Genomic DNA, 22,272 nt, shown 5'->3' on the forward strand with positions numbered 1-22,272 from the left:
ATCAAGATCGACTTCCACCTCGTGCTGAAGCTGCTGCCACTAGTCATGGCCGAGACGATGAAATGCCAGCAACGTCGTCTGCCAAGGCCGATGCCCAATGTCCTAGTACAGAGCATGTAAAATCCAAAACACCAAATATCAGTAAAAAAAGGACTCAAAAATCTAAAATAAAATTGTCGGAGGAGAAGCGTAAACTTGCCAATATGCCATTTACCACACGGAGTGGCAAGGAACGGCTGAGGCCCTGGTCTATGTTCATGGCTAGTGGTTCAGCTTCACATGAGGATGGAAGCACTCAGCCTCTCGCTAGAAAAATGAAAAGACTCAAGCTGGCAAAAGCACAGCAAAGAACTGTGCGTTCTTCAAAATCACAAATCCACAAGGAGAGTCCAATTGTGTCGTTTGCGATGCCTGACCTTCCCAACACTGGACGTGAAGAGCATGCGCCTTCCACCATTTGCATGCCCCCTGCAAGTGCTGGAAGGAGCACCCGCAGTCCAGTTCCTGATAGTCAGATTGAAGATGTCAGTGTTGAAGTACACCAGGATGAGGAGGATATGGGTGTTGCTGGCGCTGGGGAGGAAATTGACCAGGAGGATTCTGATGGTGAGGTGGTTTGTTTAAGTCAGGCACCCGGGGAGACACCTGTTGTCCGTGGGAGGAATAGGGCCATTGACATGCCTGGTGAAAATACCAAAAAGATCAGCTCTTCGGTGTGGAAGTATTTCAACAGAAATGCGGACAACATTTGTCAAGCCGTGTATTGCCTTTGTCAAGCTGTAATAAGTAGGGGTAAGGACGTTAACCACCTCGGAACATCCTCCCTTATACGTCACCTGCAGCGCATTCATCATAAGTCAGTGACAAGTTCAAAAACTTTGGGCGACAGCGGAAGCAGTCCACTGACCAGTAAATCCCTTCCTCTTGTAACCAAGCTCACGCAAACCACCCCACCAACTCCCTCAGTGTCAATTTCCTCCTTCCCCAGGAATGCCAATAGTCCTGCAGGCCATGTCACTGGCAATTATGACGAGTCCTCTCCTGCCTGGGATTCCTCCGATGCATCCTTGCGTGTAATGCCTACTGCTGCTGGCGCTGCTGTTGTTGCTGCTGGGAGTCGATGGTCATCCCAGAGGGGAAGTCGTACTCGTAAGACCACTTTTACTACTTCCACCAAGCAATTGACTGTCCAACAGTCCTTTGCGAGGAAGATGAAATATCACAGCAGTCATCCTGCTGCAAAGCGGATAACTGAGGCCTTGGCATCCTGGGCGGTGAGAAACGTGGTTCCGGTATCCATCATTACTGCAGAGGCAACTAGAGACTTGTTGGAGGTACTGTGTCCCCGGTACCAAATACCATCTAGGTTCCATTTCTCTAGGCAGGCGATACCGAAAATGTACACAGACCTCAGAAAAAGAGTCACCAGTGTCCTAAAAAATGCAGTTGTACCCAATGTCCACTTAACCACGGACATGTGGACAAGTGGAGCAGGGAAGGCTCAGGACTATATGACTGTGACAGCCCACTGGGTAGATGTATGGACTCCCGCCGCAAGAACAGCAGCGGCGGCACCAGTAGCAGCATCTCGCAAACGCCAACTCTTTCCTAGGCAGGCTACGCTTTGTATCACCGCTTTCCATAATACGCACACAGCTAAAAACCTCTTACGGCAACTGAGGAAGATCATCGCAGAATGGCTTACCCCAATTGGACTCTCCTGTGGATTTGTGGCATCGGACAACGCCAACAATATTGTGTTTGCATTAAATATGGGCAAATTCCAGCACGTCCCATGTTTTGCACATACCTTGAATTTGGTGGTGCAGAATTATTTAAAAAAAGAGAGGGGCGTGCAAGAGATGCTGTCGGTGGCCAGAAGAATTACGGGACACTTTCGGCGTACAGGCACCACGTACAGAAGACTGGAGCAACACCAAAAACGCCTGAACCTGCCCTGCCATCATCTGAAGCAAGAAGTGGTAACGAGGTGGAATTCAACCCTCTATATGCTTCAGAGGTTGGAGGAGCAGCAAAAGGCCATTCAAGCCTATACAACTGAGCACGATATAGGAGGTGGAATGCACCTGTCTCAAGCGCAGTGGAGAATGATTTCAACGTTGTGCAAGGTTCTGCAACCTTTTGAACTTGCCACACGTGAAGTCAGTTCAGACACTGCCAGCCTGAGTCGGGTCATTCCCCTCATCAGGCTTTTGCAGAAGAAGCTGGAGACATTGAAGGAGGAGCTAACACAGAGCGATTCCGCTAGGCATGTGGGACTTGTGGATGGAGCCCTTAATTCGCTTAACAAGGATTCACGGGTGGTCAATCTGTTGAAATCAGAGCACTACATTTTGGCCACCGTGCTCGATCCTAGATTTAAAACCTACCTTGGATCTCTCTTTCCGGCAGACACAAGTCTGCTGGGGTTCAAGGAACTGCTGGAGACAAAATTGTCAAGTCAAGCGGAACGCGACCTGTCAACATCTCCTCCTTCACATTCTCCCGCAACTGGGGGTGCGAGGAAAAGGCTCAGAATTCCGAGCCCACCCGCTGGCGGTGATGCAGGGCAGTCTGGAGCGACTGCTGATGCTGACATCTGGTCCGGACTGAAGGACCTGACAACGATTACGGACATGCCGTCTACTGTCACTGCATATGATTCTCTCCCCATTGAAAGAATGGTGGAGGATTATATGAGTGACCGCATCCAAGTAGGCACGTCAGACAGTCCGTACTTATACTGGCAGGAAAAAGAGGCAATTTGGAGGCCCTTGCACAAACTGGCTTTATTCTACCTAAGTTGCCCTCCCACAAGTGTGTACTCCGAAAGAGTGTTTAGTGCCGCCGCTCACCTTGTCAGCAATCGGCGTACGAGGTTACATCCAGAAAATGTGGAGAAGATGATGTTCATTAAAATGAATTATAATCAATTCCTCCGTGGAGACATTGACCAGCAGCAATTGCCTCCACAAAGTAGTACACAGGGAGCTGAGATGGTGGATTCCAGTGGGGACGAATTGATAATCTGTGAGGAGGAGGATGTACACGGTGATATATCGGAGGATTATGATGAGGTGGACATCTTGCCTCTGTAGAGCCAGTTTGTGCAAGGAGAGATTAATTGCTTCTTTTTTGGTGGGGGTCCAAACCAACCCGTCATTTCAGTCACAGTCGTGTGGCAGACCCTGTCACTGAAATGATGGGTTGGTTAAAGTGTGCATGTCCTGTTTATACAACATAAGGGTGGGTGGGAGGGCCCAAGGACAATTCCATCTTGCACCTCTTTTTTCTTTCATTTTTCTTTGCGTCATGTGCTGTTTGGGGGGTGTTTTTTGGAAGGGCCATCCTGCGTGACACTGCAGTGCCACTCCTAGATGGGCCAGGTGTTTGTGTCGGCCACTAGGGTCGCTTAGCTTACTCACACAGCTACCTCATTGCGCCTCTTTTTTTCTTTGCGTCGTGTGCTGTTTGGGGAGTGTTTTTTGGAAGGGCCATCCTGCGTGACACTGCAGTGCCACTCCTAGATGGGCCAGGTGTTTGTGTCGGCCACTTGGGTTGCTTAGCTTAGCCATCCAGCGACCTCGGTGCAAATTTTAGGACTAAAAATAATATTGTGAGGTGTGAGGTGTTCAGAATAGACTGAAAATGAGTGGAAATTATGGTTATTGAGGTTAATAATACTTTGGGATCAAAATGACCCCCAAATTCTATGATTTAAGCTGTTTTTTAGGGTTTTTGAAAAAAACACCCGAATCCAAAACACACCCGAATCCGACAAAAAAAATTCGGTGAGGTTTTGCCAAAACGCGTTCGAACCCAAAACACGGCCGCGGAACCGAACCCAAAACCAAAACACAAAACCCGAAAAATTTCCGGTGCTCATCACTAACTTGTAAACGCCAAGCATAAAATACCCATCTTATACCCAGTGGTGAAAGTAGTATTTTATTACTTCCTGGCCCTATTCGTGGACACTTGCTGATGACTTACCATCTTGGGGCCTTGGCCACACATCACAGTGGCGTATCTCCAGGACACTCCCACATTTCTCATAACTCTAGGGCATAGGTTCTCAAACTCGGTCCTCAGGACCCCACACAGTGCATGTTTTGCAGGTCTTATCAAAGAATCACAAGTGAAATAATTAGCTCCACCTGTGGACCTTTTACAATGTGTCAGTGAGTAATGAATACACCTGTGCACCTGCTGGGTTACCTACAAAACATGCACTGTGTGGGGTCCTGAGGACCGAGTTTGAGATCCTGTGCTCTAGGGGCATGACCAGTGCCCAGTGCCAGTCACTCACAAAGTCCACCATGCCACCAAGCGCTATGACTCTCTCGATGGTGCATCTTATGGTGGCAATGGTAATCGTACACCATACTGGCTTGTACCACCTTATTTGCACCACTGTTTATTAGAGATGAGCGGGTTCGGTTTCTTTGAATCCGAACCCGCACGAACTTCACTTTTTTTTCCACGGGTCCGAGCGACTCGGATCTTCCCGCCTTGCTCGGTTAACCCGAGCGCGCCCGAACGTCATCATGACGCTGTCGGATTCTCGCGAGGCTCGGATTCTATCGCGAGACTCGGATTCTATATAAGGAGCCGCGCGTCGCCGCCATTTTCACTCGTGCATTGAGATTGATAGGGAGAGGACGTGTCTGGCGTCCTCTCCATTAGAATAGAGATAGATAGATTAGATAGAGAGAGATTGTGCAGAGTCGCAGACAGAGTTAGTTTACCACAGTCAGTGACCAGTGCAGTTGCTAGTTAACTTTTATTTAATATAATATATCCGTTCACTTCTCTCTGCTATATCCGTTCTCTGCCTGAAAAAAAAAACGATACACAGCACAGTCAGTCACACAGTGTGACTCAGTCTGTGTGCACTCAGCTCAGCCCAGTGTGCTGCACAGTCATCAATGTATAAATTAAAAGCTTATAATTAATTGTGGGGGAGACTGGGGAGCACTGCAGGTTGTTAGCAGGAGCCAGGAGTACAATTATATTAATTAACAGTGCACACTTTTGCTGCAGGAGTGGTGACCAGTGCCTGACCACCAGTATAGTATTGTTGTATACTACTAATATCTCTTTAAATATCAACCAGTCTATATTAGCAGCAGACACAGTACAGTGCGGTAGTTCACGGCTGTGGCTACCTCTGTGTCGGCACACGGCAGGCAGTCCGTCCGACCAGAATTGTATTATTTATTATTATATACCTACCACCTAACCGTGGTTTTTTTTTCATTCTTTATACCGTCATAGTGTCATCCTAATTGTTACGAGTATACTACTATCTCTTTATCAACCAGTGTACAGTGCGGTAGTTCACGGCTGTGGCTACCTCTGTGTCGGCACACGGCAGGCAGTCCGTCCGACCAGAATTGTATTATTTATTATTATATACCTACCACCTAACCGTGGTTTTTTTTTCATTCTTTATACCGTCATAGTGTCATCCTAATTGTTACGAGTATACTACTATCTCTTTATCAACCAGTGTACAGTGCGGTAGTTCACGGCTGTGGCTACCTCTGTGTCGGCACACGGCAGGCAGTCCGTCCGACCAGAATTGTATTATTTATTATTATATACCTACCACCTAACCGTGGTTTTTTTTTCATTCTTTATACCGTCATAGTGTCATCCTAATTGTTACGAGTATACTACTATCTCTTTATCAACCAGTGTACAGTGCGGTAGTTCACGGCTGTGGCTACCTCTGTGTCGGCACACGGCAGGCAGTCCGTCCGACCAGAATTGTATTATTTATTATTATATACCTACCACCTAACCGTGGTTTTTTTTTCATTCTTTATACCGTCATAGTGTCATCCTAATTGTTACGAGTATACTACTATCTCTTTATCAACCAGTGTACAGTGCGGTAGTTCACGGCTGTGGCTACCTCTGTGTCGGCACACGGCAGGCAGTCCGTCCGACCAGAATTGTATTATTTATTATTATATACCTACCACCTAACCGTGGTTTTTTTTTCATTCTTTATACCGTCATAGTGTCATCCTAATTGTTACGAGTATACTACTATCTCTTTATCAACCAGTGTACAGTGCGGTAGTTCACGGCTGTGGCTACCTCTGTGTCGGCACACGGCAGGCAGTCCGTCCGACCAGAATTGTATTATTTATTATTATATACCTACCACCTAACCGTGGTTTTTTTTTCATTCTTTATACCGTCATAGTGTCATCCTAATTGTTACGAGTATACTACTATCTCTTTATCAACCAGTGTACAGTGCGGTAGTTCACGGCTGTGGCTACCTCTGTGTCGGCACACGGCAGGCAGTCCGTCCGACCAGAATTGTATTATTTATTATTATATACCTACCACCTAACCGTGGTTTTTTTTTCATTCTTTATACCGTCATAGTGTCATCCTAATTGTTACGAGTATACTACTATCTCTTTATCAACCAGTGTACAGTGCGGTAGTTCACGGCTGTGGCTACCTCTGTGTCGGCACACGGCAGGCAGTCCGTCCGACCAGAATTGTATTATTTATTATTATATACCTACCACCTAACCGTGGTTTTTTTTTCATTCTTTATACCGTCATAGTGTCATCCTAATTGTTACGAGTATACTACTATCTCTTTATCAACCAGTGTACAGTGCGGTAGTTCACGGCTGTGGCTACCTCTGTGTCGGCACACGGCAGGCAGTCCGTCCGACCAGAATTGTATTATTTATTATTATATACCTACCACCTAACCGTGGTTTTTTTTTCATTCTTTATACCGTCATAGTGTCATCCTAATTGTTACGAGTATACTACTATCTCTTTATCAACCAGTGTACAGTGCGGTAGTTCACGGCTGTGGCTACCTCTGTGTCGGCACACGGCAGGCAGTCCGTCCGACCAGAATTGTATTATTTATTATTATATACCTACCACCTAACCGTGGTTTTTTTTTCATTCTTTATACCGTCATAGTGTCATCCTAATTGTTACGAGTATACTACTATCTCTTTATCAACCAGTGTACAGTGCGGTAGTTCACGGCTGTGGCTACCTCTGTGTCGGCAGTCGGCAGGCAGTCCGTCCATCCATAATTGTATTATTATTATAATATATACCACCTAACCGTGGTTTTTTTTTCATTCTTTATACCGTCATAGTGTCATACTAGTTGTTACGAGTATACTACTATCTCTTTATCAACCAGTGTACAGTGCGGTAGTTCACGGCTGTGGCTACCTCTGTGTCGGCAGTCGGCAGGCAGTCCGTCCATCCATAATTGTATTATTATTATAATATATACCACCTAACCGTGGTTTTTTTATACCACCTAACCGTGGCAGTCCGTCCATAATTGTATACTAGTATCCAATCCATCCATCTCCATTGTTTACCTGAGGTGCCTTTTAGTTCTGCCTATAAAATATGGAGAACAAAAAAGTTGAGGTTCCAAAATTAGGGAAAGATCAAGATCCACTTCCACCTCGTGCTGAAGCTGCTGCCACTAGTCATGGCCGAGACGATGAAATGCCAGCAACGTCGTCTGCCAAGGCCGATGCCCAATGTCATAGTACAGAGCATGTCAAATCCAAAACACCAAATATCAGAAAAAAAAGGACTCCAAAACCTAAAATAAAATTGTCGGAGGAGAAGCGTAAACTTGCCAATATGCCATTTACCACACGGAGTGGCAAGGAACGGCTGAGGCCCTGGCCTATGTTCATGGCTAGTGGTTCAGCTTCACATGAGGATGGAAGCACTCAGCCTCTCGCTAGAAAACTGAAAAGACTCAAGCTGGCAAAAGCACCGCAAAGAACTGTGCGTTCTTTGAAATCCCAAATCCACAAGGAGAGTCCAATTGTGTCGTTTGCGATGCCTGACCTTCCCAACACTGGACGTGAAGAGCATGCGCCTTCCACTATTTGCATGCCCCCTGCAAGTGCTGGAAGGAGCACCCGCAGTCCAGTTCCTGATAGTCAGATTGAAGATGTCAGTGTTGAAGTACACCAGGATGAGGAGGATATGGGTGTTGCTGGCGCTGGGGAGGAAATTGACCAGGAGGATTCTGATGGTGAGGTGGTTTGTTTAAGTCAGGCACCCGGGGAGACACCTGTTGTCCGTGGGAGGAATATGGCCGTTGACATGCCAGGTGAAAATACCAAAAAAATCAGCTCTTCGGTGTGGAGGTATTTCACCAGAAATGCGGACAACAGGTGTCAAGCCGTGTGTTCCCTTTGTCAAGCTGTAATAAGTAGGGGTAAGGACGTTAACCACCTCGGAACATCCTCCCTTATACGTCACCTGCAGCGCATTCATAATAAGTCAGTGACAAGTTCAAAAACTTTGGGTGACAGCGGAAGCAGTCCACTGACCAGTAAATCCCTTCCTCTTGTAACCAAGCTCACGCAAACCACCCCACCAACTCCCTCAGTGTCAATTTCCTCCTTCCCCAGGAATGCCAATAGTCCTGCAGGCCATGTCACTGGCAAGTCTGACGAGTCCTCTCCTGCCTGGGATTCCTCCGATGCATCCTTGCGTGTAACGCCTACTGCTGCTGGCGCTGCTGTTGTTGCCGCTGGGAGTCGATGGTCATCCCAGAGGGGAAGTCGTAAGCCCACTTGTACTACTTCCAGTAAGCAATTGACTGTTCAACAGTCCTTTGCGAGGAAGATGAAATATCACAGCAGTCATCCTACTGCAAAGCGGATAACTGAGGCCTTGGCATCCTGGGTGGTGAGAAACGTGGTTCCGGTATCCATCATTACTGCAGAGCCAACTAGAGACTTGTTGGAGGTACTGTGTCCCCGGTACCAAATACCATCTAGGTTCCATTTCTCTAGGCAGGCGATACCGAAAATGTACACAGACCTCAGAAAAAGAGTCACCAGTGTCCTAAAAAATGCAGCTGTACCCAATGTCCACTTAACCACGGACATGTGGACAAGTGGAGCAGGGCAGGGTCAGGACTATATGACTGTGACAGCCCACTGGGTAGATGTATGGACTCCCGCCGCAAGAACAGCAGCGGCGGCACCAGTAGCAGCATCTCGCAAACGCCAACTCTTTCCTAGGCAGGCTACGCTTTGTATCACCGCTTTCCAGAATACGCACACAGCTGAAAACCTCTTACGGCAACTGAGGAAGATCATCGCGGAATGGCTTACCCCAATTGGACTCTCCTGTGGATTTGTGGCATCGGACAACGCCAGCAATATTGTGTGTGCATTAAATCTGGGCCAATTCCAGCACGTCCCATGTTTTGCACATACCTTGAATTTGGTGGTGCAGAATTTTTTAAAAAACGACAGGGGCGTGCAAGAGATGCTGTCGGTGGCCAGAAGAATTGCGGGACACTTTCGGCGTACAGGCACCACGTACAGAAAACTGGAGCACCACCAAAAACTACTGAACCTGCCCTGCCATCATCTGAAGCAAGAAGTGGTAACGAGGTGGAATTCAACCCTCTATATGCTTCAGAGGTTGGAGGAGCAGCAAAAGGCCATTCAAGCCTATACAATTGAGCACGATATAGTAGGTGGAATGCACCTGTCTCAAGTGCAGTGGAGAATGATTTCAACGTTGTGCAAGGTTCTGATGCCCTTTGAACTTGCCACACGTGAAGTCAGTTCAGACACTGCCAGCCTGAGTCAGGTCATTCCCCTCATCAGGCTTTTGCAGAAGAAGCTGGAGGCATTGAAGGAGGAGCTAACACGGAGCGATTCCGCTAGGCATGTGGGACTTGTGGATGCAGCCCTTAATTCGCTTAACAAGGATTCACGGGTGGTCAATCTGTTGAAATCAGAGCACTACATTTTGGCCACCGTGCTCGATCCTAGATTTAAAGCCTACCTTGGATCTCTCTTTCCGGCAGACACAGGTCTGCTGGGGTTGAAAGACCTGCTGGTGACAAAATTGTCAAGTCAAGCGGAACGCGACCTGTCAACATCTCCTCCTTCACATTCTCCCGCAACTGGGGGTGCGAGGAAAAGGCTCAGAATTCCGAGCCCACCCGCTGGCGGTGATGCAGGGCAGTCTGGAGCGACTGCTGATGCTGACATCTGGTCCGGACTGAAGGACCTGACAACGATTACGGACATGTCGTCTACTGTCACTGCATATGATTCTCTCAACATTGATAGAATGGTGGAGGATTATATGAGTGACCGCATCCAAGTAGGCACGTCACACAGTCCGTACTTATACTGGCAGGAAAAAGAGGCAATTTGGAGGCCCTTGCACAAACTGGCTTTATTCTACCTAAGTTGCCCTCCCACAAGTGTGTACTCCGAAAGAGTGTTTAGTGCCGCCGCTCACCTTGTCAGCAATCGGCGTACGAGGTTACATCCAGAAAATGTGGAGAAGATGATGTTCATTAAAATGAATTATAATCAATTCCTCCGCGGAGACATTGACCAGCAGCAATTGCCTCCACAAAGTACACAGGGAGCTGAGATGGTGGATTCCAGTGGGGACGAATTGATAATCTGTGAGGAGGGGGATGTACACGGTGATATATCGGAGGGTGAAGATGAGGTGGACATCTTGCCTCTGTAGAGCCAGTTTGTGCAAGGAGAGATTAATTGCTTCTTTTTTTGGGGGGGTCCAAACCAACCCGTCATATCAGTCACAGTCGTGTGGCAGACCCTGTCACTGAAATGATGGGTTGGTTAAAGTGTGCATGTCCTGTTTTGTTTATACAACATAAGGGTGGGTGGGAGGGCCCAAGGATAATTCCATCTTGCACCTCTTTTTTCTTTTCTTTTTCTTTGCATCATGTGCTGATTGGGGAGGGTTTTTTGGAAGGGACATCCTGCGTGACACTGCAGTGCCACTCCTAGATGGGCCCGGTGTTTGTGTCGGCCACTAGGGTCGCTAATCTTACTCACACAGCTACCTCATTGCGCCTCTTTTTTTCTTTGCGTCATGTGCTGTTTGGGGAGGGTTTTTTGGAAGGGACATCCTGCGTGACACTGCAGTGCCACTCCTAGATGTGCCCGGTGTTTGTGTCGGCCACTAGGGTCGCTAATCTTACTCACACAGTCAGCTACCTCATTGCGCCTCTTTTTTTCTTTGCGTCATGTGCTGTTTGGGGAGGGTTTTTTGGAAGGGCCATCCTGCGTGACACTGCAGTGCCACTCCTAGATGGGCCCGGTGTTTGTGTCGGCCACTAGGGTCGCTTATCTTACTCACACAGCGACCTCGGTGCAAATTTTAGGACTAAAAATAATATTGTGAGGTGTGATGTGTTCAGAATAGGCTGAAAATGAGTGTAAATTATGTTTTTTGAGGTTAATAATACTTTGGGATCAAAATTACCCCCAAATTCTATGATTTAAGCTGTTTTTTAGGGTTTTTTTAAAAAAACACCCGAATCCAAAACACACCCGAATCCGACAAAAAAAATTCGGTGAGGTTTTGCCAAAACGCGGTCGAACCCAAAACACGGCCGCGGAACCGAACCCAAAACCAAAACACAAAACCCGAAAAATTTCCGGCGCTCATCTCTACTGTTTATATGCAGAAATAAACCAACTGCAAGTGAAAACAACAGCATTACTGGCTGACACAAAGCACTGGGATTTGCGACATTTGTCCATCTGTGTGGACTAAAGGGGATGCACACGTAGCGACGTGTGCTTAATTTTTAAGCATACTTACTAGACTGCTTAGAAATTAAGCTCACATCGCTCCGTGTGTAGGTGTGCTGGCGACAGTGATGCATGACCCTGCACATCACTATCGCCGGCTATAGATTTGGCAGCTTGCATGCCAGATCTAGTCAGATCACTCACTTCACTGCTGGGTGAAGAAAGAATTTTTGCCCCCCTCGCTCAGCACACATCACGCTGTGTGCTGAGCATCCAGACATGTGTGCTGAGCGATCTGTGCTAGATTGCCCAGCACATATCTCTGGGAGAAATCGCTACGTGTGTACCCCCCCCCCCCCCCCCCTCAGAAGTCCGAAATTGCTGTAACATTGGGCCTAATTCGCAAAAGCAAAATCTTTCTCTAATGGGCAAAACCATGGGGGTAATTCTGAGTTGATCGCAGCAGCAAGTTTGTTAGCAATTGGGCAAAACCATGTGCACTGCAGGGGGGGCAGATATAACATTTGCAAAGACAGTTAAATTTGGGTGGGTTATTTTGTTTCTGTGCAGGGTAAATACTGTCTGCTTTATTTCTACACTGCAATTTAGATTTCAGTTTGAACACGCCACACCCAGATCTAACTCTCTCTGCACATGTTACATCTGCACCCCCTGCAGTGCACATGGCTTTGTCCAACTGCTAACAAATTTGATGCTGCGATCAACTCAGAATTAGGCCCCATGTGCACTGCAGGGGGGCAGATATAACATGTGCAGAGAGAGTTAGATTTGGGTGGATTATATTGTTTATGTGCAGGGTAAATACTGGCTGCTTTATTTTTACACTGCAATTTAGATTTCAGTTTGAACACACCCCACCCAAATCTAACTCTCTCTGCACATGTTACATCTGCCCCACCTGCACTGCACATGATTTTGCCCATTAGAAAAAAATGTTGCTGCTGTGATCAGGCCCATAGGCCCTCATTCCGAGTTGTTCGCTCGCTAGCTGCTTTTAGCAGCTGTGCAAACACTAAGCTGCCGCCCTCTGGGAGTGTATCTTAGCTTAGCAGAAGTGCGAATGAAAGGATCGCAGCGCTGCTACAAAAAAAGATTGTGCAGTTTCAGAGTAGCTCGAGACTTACTCCTAGCTAGCGATCATTTCACACTGTTTAGTTCCTGTTTTGACGTCACTAACACGCCCTGCGTTCGGCCAACCACGCCTCCGTTTCCCCGCCACGCCTGCGTTTTTATCTGTCACGCCTACGTTTTTCCGCACACTCCCTGAAAAGGTCAGTTGACACCCAGAAACGCCCACTTCCTGTCAATCACTCTGCGGCCAGCAGTGCGACTGAAAAGCGTCGCTAGACCTTGTATGAAACTACGTCGGCTTTTGTGAAAGTACGACGCGCATGCGCATTGCGCACCATACGCATGCGCAGAAATGCCGATTTTTTGCCAGATCGCTGCGCTGCGAACAACGGCAGCTAGCGATCAACTCGGAATGACCACCATAGACTCCTATGCGAGCAGCTGTGGCTTTTCCATTGTGCTTCATCTGTAACTTTGTACATGTATAGCACCGATGGGATCCGGATTGAAAGTCGACAGTAACTAGGTCGACAATGTCTAGGTCGACCACTATTGGTCGACAGTAACTAGGTCGACAGGGTGTCTAGGTCGACAGGGTCTTTAGGTCGACATGTTCTAGGTCGACAGGTCAAAAGGTCGACATGAGTTTTTCACAATTTTTTTCTTTTTTTGAACCTTTTCATACTTAACGATCCACGTGGACTACGATTGGAACGGTAATCTGTGCCGAGCGAAGCGGTAGCGGAGTGAAGGCACCATGCCCGAAGCATGGCGAGCGAAGCACTAATTGGGGTTCCCGGTCACTCTACGAAGAAAACGACACCAAAATAACATTAAAAACTCATGTCGAACTTTTGACCTGTCGACCTAGAACATGTCGACCTAAAGACCCTGTCGACCTAGACACCCTGTCGACCTAGTTACTGTCGACCAATATTGGTCGACCTAGACATTGTCGACCTAGTTACTGTCGACTTTCAATACCACACCCAGCACCGATTACTGTGTGGTCACAGCCTAGCATCTCTAGTTCCCCGTGTTCAGCTTTTCTCAGCTTCTGTTATATGACTGAGATGCAAACTGTGAAGAAAAATTACAGTCCGCTGCTCATCTCTGAGCTTTTCAGTTGTGCCGGGCGTCTCACAGGCATGGCATAAGAATGCTCAGTGTATAAAAACGCATCTACATATGAATAAGAAGAAAATAATGATTTCAATGTTGATACTGTACAATAATGCGTATACACCTTCTGGAACAGTATATTCAGTATCCCAATATTATGCATCATCAGATTTCTGGGAACAAGAGCAGCCATGTAAGAGTACTAAGAATCTGACCTAATGCTAAACATGTCAATTGAATATACTCATAAATCTGGTTGTTTACAGCAAACCAATAAAGTCCATCAATAAAATAAAATATGTTAATCAAGAAACTAACAGCTGCTCTTGTCACTGGATCAACATACTGTATGACATAGGACCCTGACTATTTCTATGGAAGATTGAAGGTTGTCATTGATTTCACTCAATATCTTTCTGCTAAAGTAAACTTCTAAATAAAGTTACCTAGTGCCATATGAAAGTCTGCAGCATATAACACAGTGCACACATATTATTTAAACGACAACTGCAGCATATAACACAGTGCACACAATATTTAAGTGACAAGTACTAATTGGAATGAATAAAATAGAGCAGCTAAACTGCAAGTTCATAATATCCAGCAGAACAGAATACTACTCTACCTGGGGAGGTCATTTTGATTCATGCAATTCAGACATTTATGATGGGTCCCTAAGGTAACAGTTTATTCCATACTATAGGAATATAGGGGGTCATTCCGAGTTGATCGCTCGCTAGCAGTTTTTAGCAGCCATGCAAATGCTATGCCGCCACCCACTGGGAGTGTATTTTAGCTTAGCAGAAGTGCGAACGGTTGTATCGCAGAGCGGCTACAAAGTTTTTTCGTGCAGTTTCAGAGTAGCTCAAAACCTACTCGGCGCTTGCGATCACTTCAGACTGTTCAGTTCCTGTTTTGACGTCACAAACACGCCCAGCCATACCTGCGTTTTTTCGGACACTCCCTGAAAACGGTCAGTTGACACCCAGAAATGCCCACTTCATGTCAATCACTCTGCGGCCACCAGTGCGACTGAAATGCTTCGCTAGATCCTGTGCAAAACTACATAATTGGTTGTGCCTGTACGACGCGCGTGCACATTGTGCAGCATACAAATGCGCAGAACTGCCGATTTTTAGCCTGATCGCTGTGCTGCGAACAAATGCAGCTAGCGATCAACTCGGAGTGACCCCCATAGTGCTAGATCAATTGCATTAATTCACCAGTTAGTGGATAAGGAGTCTATACAACTTTGATAAGTTTATCTGTAAATACCAGATTAGTATGTCCAGTGTATTAAGAGGACCCGTTCAGGATACCAGTGTTTGGCATCCCGGAATCCCAACAGTGCTCGGAATGCCAACGCCGGCATTCCAACATTGATTGTAATGCTAGCACTGGACCCCAATGCTGGAATCCCGATCGACCTCTGCCGCCGGGATACCTGATTGGTAAGCTGCAGGCAGGTGGGTTAGATTTAGGCTGTGGGGGGACGGTTAGGGTTAGGCTGCAGAGGGGAGGTTAGGGTTAGGCTGCAGGAAGGCAGGGTTGGGGGGGGGAGGATATACATACTTACCTGACCCCTGTCAGGTTTCTCTGCTTCGGGATGCCAATGCCCGTCATATAACCGCCGGCATCGCATCCACCAGGATATCGTATGTATCCCTATTAGAAGAGTGTATCTAAACACATATACCTGAATGGTTATGGTATAATAGGCCGACAGTCAAAAGGTTGACAGTGTTTAGGTCAACACCAAATGGCCGACATGCTCTATGCCAACATGGCCAAAAGGTTGATATGTAAATGGTCAACACATAAAAAGGCCGACATGAGATTTTATAGGGTTTTTCAGTATTACATTTTCCCTTCCAGCATGTGTAACCCCAATTGGTGTACCGCTTCCAAGCTTTGGTCAAGGTTCCCGTTCCTAATCGTAGTCCACTTTGATGGTAAAGTATGAAAATGTTTTCAAAAATGAAAACAAAAAACTCATGTCGACCTTTTCATGTGTTGACCATTGCCATGTCGACCTTTTGACCATGTTGACCATTTTGTCTCAACCTATTAACTGTCGATATTTTTACTGTCAGCCTATTATTCGTATACCTACAGTAGCTGTATGAATGAGTGAGTGTGGATCATTAGATCGATAGTGTCTAGGTCGACAGTGTTTAGGTTGACCACTATAGGTCGACAATCACTAGGTCGACAGGGTTTCTAGGTCGGCATGTTCTAGGTCAACAGGTCAAAAGGTCGACATCAGTTTTTCATGTTTTTTTTGTGTCGTTTTCTCCGTACAGTGACCGGGAAGCCCAATTAGTGCACTGTGTCCCCTCGCATGGCTCGCTTCGCTCGTCATGCTTCGGGCAAGGTGCCTCGCTCCGCTACTGCTGCACTCAGCACAGGTTACTATTCCCAGTCGTAGTCCGCGTCGATCGTTAAGTATGAAAAAGTAAAAAAAAAAAAGAATTAAAAAAAAAACCTCCTGTCGACCTTTTGACCTGTCGACCTAGAACATGTTGACCTAGAAACCCTGTCGACCTAGAGAACATGTCGACCTAGTGACTGTCGACCTATAGTGGTCGACCTAAACATTGTCGACTTAGACACTGTCGATCTTCAGGCCGGATCCCGAATGAGTTACTATATATAGTGAATGTGTAATAGCAGATGATTAATGAGGCAGCATAAATATTATTAGTAACAGATATTTATTCATCATTATTATATTGAGAATTTACTATAGCAGTGTTGTTATGATCTGAAGACTGTAGTGTATCTAGCAAAGAGTTAGAATATGGGGGGTCATTCCGACCCGATCGCTCGCTGCAGTTTATCGCAGCGCAGCGATCAGGTCAGAACTGCGCATGCACCGGGCGCCGCAGTGCGCCGACGCATGGCAGCTTTCATTGCCTAGCGATCGCCTCTGAGACAGAGGCAGTCGCTGGGCGGGATGGGGCAGAACAACGGCGTTAAGCCGCCGTTTAGGGGGAGCAGTCCGGCTAATGCAGGCGTGGCCAGACTGTTGGGGGGGGCAGGCCGTAACGGCTGCGTGACGTCTCACGCAGCTGCTGCAGCCAGCGGCAGCGACAATTCACTCCCATTCAGCCGTAGGAGCTGCGCTGGCCGGGAGTTACTCCTCAAATACAAAGGCATCGCCGCTATGTGATGCTTTTGTACTTGTGCGGCAGGGTAGGGCCTGACATGTGGGGCGGACTAGCCCTGTGCTGGGCGTCCCCTCCGCATGTCAGGGAAGATGATCGTAGCTGTGCTAAATATAGCACAGCTACGATCAACTCGGAATGACCCCCATTGTTTGAATCTATTATTAGAAAATTATGCACATTCCTATTATATAATAAAAACACCACAAAGAGTTTACAGTAAAAGGTTTTAATTCACATCAAATTTGTGTCAAATTAGAAAATCACGTGTTGTTTTTTTAACACCTATATATTGGTTTTTATTTTGCCTTGTATTGGTTTATGTATTAACTAATACATGAATAAAAGTTGTTTTATAACAGTGATCACCCATAAAAAAAAAAGAATCTGTGAGAGCCCAATATAAGAATACTAATTTCTTGTTTGTGTACTACTCTTGCTCGCTGACTGATCATATCCTAGCTTGTATTGAGGGCTTGATTCATTACCAATTGCAAATGTGAGATTGCACACAGTGAACAATTATCGGCAAACTGCGCATGTGCTGCGGATGCATTGTGTGTGCGCGAAGGGCAAATGCGATAGCCTTGCGTATGCAGCCTAATTGTAAAGTGAATGCATTTTGATTGACAGGAAGTGACCGTTTTTGGGTGGTAACATGGCATTTGTGAGGCATGATTGAGAAAACGCAGGCATGTTCTGGTTGTTTTCAGGGCGTGTAGCTGATGTCATCTGTGAATGCTGCGTTCAAAACATGGCACCCGGTGTGACTGCATTCTCATTGATTTGAGTATGCTGGGGTCAGCAGCAAATGCCAATAGTGTCCTTTTTTTGTGCATGCATTGCAAATCTGCTAATGCCTGCACAGATTTACAAATGCGTCAGTGGGCGTCTTTTATCCCTCCTGGGCGGCTCTCCACATGCAAATTTTAGCAATAGCAGACTTGTGAACATCGCTATCTCAGCCTCAGAAGCGATCCATAATGAATCAGGCCTTCACTCTGCTTTATCAACAGAATAATGATGTATACATCATCTATGACACTCCTGTCCAGTATTTACCCAGGGGGGCTGTGAGCTGCATAGTGTAACAGCAAAGAAGTCCGTATCCACTACGGCAGTCACTGGTGAACACACTAACTGCGTTTAACTCTGTGCCTTTGGGATAAATTGCACCAAACTGGGCTGACAAAACCACCAAGGTTCTGACTAGCTAAGTAGCTCATAACGCTAAATAAATTATTCAGAATGATTCATTGTGTTATCATGGATAAAATAAAAAGTTATATCATTGCAAAACTTTGGGTAAAACTTAAAGCTATAGCATAGCAATTTAGGATATTCCTTTATTTAATAACATAAAAAACACATAAGTGCACTCACACATACAAATAAACAATTTAAGGGATGATTAATCAAAGCTTGGAGAGAGATTGGGGGAGGGCACAATTGCCGGCGATGATCTCAACCTGCCAAATTTGCATGAAATCTGCCGAACCTTACCGTGGCGGGATCTCCTAACCTTCTAGTAGCTATACAACTATTTTTAACTCATATGTCAATTTTACAGTAGCCAGTAGTATACAGTCTATCTTATTGCAGTACTAAGGAGGTCATTCCGAGTTGTTCGCTCGCAAGGCGATTTTAGCAGAGTTGCTCACGCTAAGCCGCCGCCTACTGGGAGTGAATCTTAGCATCTTAAAATTGCGAACGATGTATTCACAATATTGCGATTACAAACTTCTTAGCAGTTTCAGAGTAGCTTCAGACTTACTCGGCATCTGCGATCAGTTCAGTGCATGTCGTTCCTGGTTTGACGTCACAAACACACCCAGCGTTCGCCCAGACACTCCCCCGTTTCTCCAGCCACTCCTGCGTTTTTTCCGGAAACGGTAGCGTTTTTTCCCACACGCCCATAAAACGGCCTGTTTCCGCCCAGAAACACCCATTTCCTGTCAATCACACTACGATCGCCTGAGCGATGAAAAAGCCGTGAGTAAAAATACTAACTTCATAGCAAAATTACTTGGCGCAGTCGCAGTGCGGACATTGCGCATGCACACTAAGCGGAAAATCGCTGCGATGCGATGAAATTTACAGAGCGAACGACTCGGAATGACCACCTTAATTCAAATAATTAACAAATTAAACAAACAAATGTTTTCCTTAACTCAATATAATTTTTCAAATGATTTAAACGTATCCGGACTCCAGGTCGACAACAAAAATGTCGACACACCTTAGGTCAATGGCAATTGGTCGACACACCTTAGGTTGGCATGGACAAAATGTCGACATGGACAAAAGGCCGACAGGAACAAGGTCGACATGGAAAAAGGTCGACATGAGTTTTTCGCAATTTTTTTTCTTTTTTGGAACCTTTTCATACTTAACGATCCACGTGGACTATGATTGGAACGGTAATCTGTGCCGAGCGAAGCGGAACGGAGCGAAGACACCATGCCCAAAGCATGACGAGCGAAGCGAGCCATGCGAGGGGACGCGGTGCACTAATTGGGGTTCCCGGTCACTCTACAAAGAAAACGACACCGAAAAAACATAAAAACCTCATGTCGACCTTGTTCCTGTCGACCTTTTGTCCATGTCGACCCAAGGTGTGTCGACCAATTGGCGTCGACCTAAGGTGTGTCGACCTTTTTGTTGTCGACCTGGAGTCCCAGACCCATTTAAACATGATAATACACTCTATAAAAATGATCAGAAATATAAAAAATAAACAATAACCACATTGTATACATTAAGCAATACTAATCTGCTACAGTGCCAGAATATAAAGAAAATACGTATTTCTATGTGGATACAATAATGTGCATACCAGTTCTGGAACAGAGCTATCCAGTATCACGTTATACAAACAAAAACAAATGTTTCCGCACCGGTATGGTATGGCCTAATCCCCATATAACATATTAATATAGAGATCTAGATATCTGCATGAGGGGACGTGCTACCTGCTACCTAAGAGATCGATATTTAATCAAAAAAGTAAAGAAAAAGGGTAGCGTTGTGGTGCACAGGGTCATAAGTTGGCTGTTTATTAATAAATTAAAACATAACTTTAAAAAAGTTATGTTTTAATTTATTAATAAACAGCCAACTTATGACCCTGTGCACCACAACGCTACCCTTTTTATTTTTATTTTTTGATTAAATATCTATCCAGTATCACGTTATGTATCATTAGATATTCGGGGAGAAGTGCAGCTATGTAAGACTTGCTGAAGTGCTCCATCTAGTTTGCTGTTTCCTTTGATAAGAATCCAAGGTTTAAGAATCTGACTAACTGATGAACATATCAATGATACGTAGTGATAAATAAGGAATGGTTTTACAATAAACCAGCGAAGTCCATCAATAGAATAAAGTATGTTTATCACTAAGAGTGAGAGAATAGTTCTAGTAGCTTGAACATGGGCTTCAACACTAGGAGTTATTGAGCCTTCCGAATTGTCTTGTATCCTTTTCATGTGTCTACTGAGAGAGATGATGATTGTCAGAGCTGAAGTACATAAAACTACAATGGACACAGAAAAAGTCAGACTATACAGTACAGTTGAAGATAACTGTTTCTCATATGCTGGTAGACCATAGTCATTGTAAGTCATATCAGATTGAGTAAGCATTAGACTTCCCAACACTGAAGAGAAACTGATCAGAGATGACCCCAGGATAGTAGACATCAGAATCCATTTAAATGTCTTGGGAAACATTTTCTGTAGATAAATGTAACATCTTTGCTTAATGTTGACAATTTTTATACAGAAGTGCACACAGAGCCAGGTAGAAAGCCAGAGGTTGCAGGATGTGATAGTCTGTAACATAAATATAAAGCATATAACAGCAGCTTCTTCGGAAAACATTTCTTTTGTTAGAGAGAAAGTTATAAACTCAAGTACATATAAGAACTGATGACAGATGGTGACTACAGAGATGCTACAAATGAGCTGGTCACTTAAATTAAGTGCTTTCGAATTGACAACATCCAAAATATTCACAAAAAGAATGAATGTGTTTCCTGGAGCAGAAAGCAAAAATATAGCCACATCCATGGATCCAGTAATAAGGAATAAAGTAGAAGACATATTTTTGAATGTTTTTTTTAGAAGCCTCTTACATGCACAAGTGCAGTTTTTAGGTACTGTATGCTTGTTTAATTTCAGTTTCTGGTCCCTGTATAAATTCAGTGACATTTGTACTATGCTATGTGATGTGGGAATGAAATCTGATGTACTAAAATGCAAATTACGATATAATTAGATTCCAGTATCTCCATCCAAGATATTTTACAGATTTGTTATTCCAATTCACTCTGCCTGCTCTAAAACATAATGTATTTGTATTCACATAAGGCTGAAATTAATTAATTAGGATAAATCCATGACAATGAACCTTAATTATTTTCATGTTTACTCATTTATGACCTGATATATATTTTTAAGTTTGTGTGAGTTCAGACTGGTGGGATAATCAAAACTGGCCACCTCTATAGACGGATTATCATTTGAAGGTCTCTAAATGATGGTAAGAGTACATGCTGATGGTAGAGACCAGTATGAACAGATATGTCCACATACACCTAGCCTCAATATGTCATGTGATGCGAGACACCTAGCGGAAGTGAGCTGTCAGGCCCCGTGTGGCTGTGCAAGCACCAACCATCTTTTTACCAGATATTCTCTGTTATACTCCTTTTCCACTGACAAGAAAATTATTATTGCATGTGAACCCAGGATTTCTGTCACTGGAAATGGCTGAACCCAGGTCCAGTGACCGGGAATCCAACCCTGCTAGAGAGCAGGGCCGGTTCTGGGGCTCTGTGCGCCCCAGGCGGCAATAGGGGGCGTGGCTTCGTAGAGGGGGCGTGGTCATTTACGCCCCCTGTACAGACTACTGTAGCGCTCTGAAATGTGCGGTGCGCGATGACGTCATCGCGCACCGCATAACAAAGGTCCTCTCCATGAAGGGAAACTAGACGCGCGTCTAGTTCCCATCGTGGAGAGGACCTTTGCTGTACGGTGCGCGATGACGTCATCGCGCACCGCACAGTAAAGGACCTCCCCATGAAGGGAAATTAGACGCGTAGCGTCTAGTTTCCCTTCACAGCGGCCAGCGGCAGCGGTGGGCAGCGGGCAGTGGCGGGCACAGCAGCAGCGGATCTTGCCCTGGTGTGGCGCCATCCGGATGGCGCCCTGCGCCCTTCGGGAGGCGGCGCCCCGGGCAAAAGTCCTGCTTGCCCATGGCAAGATCTGCTACTGCTAGAGAGCAGTGTTTTCACAGAAAGGACCTGG

At 45.7% G+C, this 22,272-nt stretch overlaps 2 protein-coding genes across 2 annotated transcripts in view; one reads left to right on the top strand and one right to left on the bottom strand.

Annotated features, from left to right (window-relative positions):
• The window catches only part of LOC134981040 (embryonic protein UVS.2-like), a 304,758-nt gene that overhangs the window by 199,155 nt on the left and 83,331 nt on the right, over positions 1 to 22,272 (top strand). The gene's annotated exons all lie outside the window — the stretch shown is intronic.
• On the bottom strand, positions 20,155 to 21,066 carry LOC134979991 (taste receptor type 2 member 41-like). Its single transcript, XM_063946590.1, has one exon. The coding sequence runs from the start codon at positions 21,064 to 21,066 to the stop codon at positions 20,155 to 20,157; it is 912 nt and encodes a 303-aa protein (XP_063802660.1).

The sequence above is a fragment of the Pseudophryne corroboree genome, chromosome 12 (genome assembly GCF_028390025.1).
Source record: "Pseudophryne corroboree isolate aPseCor3 chromosome 12, aPseCor3.hap2, whole genome shotgun sequence".
NCBI classification, from domain to species: Eukaryota; Metazoa; Chordata; class Amphibia; order Anura; family Myobatrachidae; genus Pseudophryne; species Pseudophryne corroboree.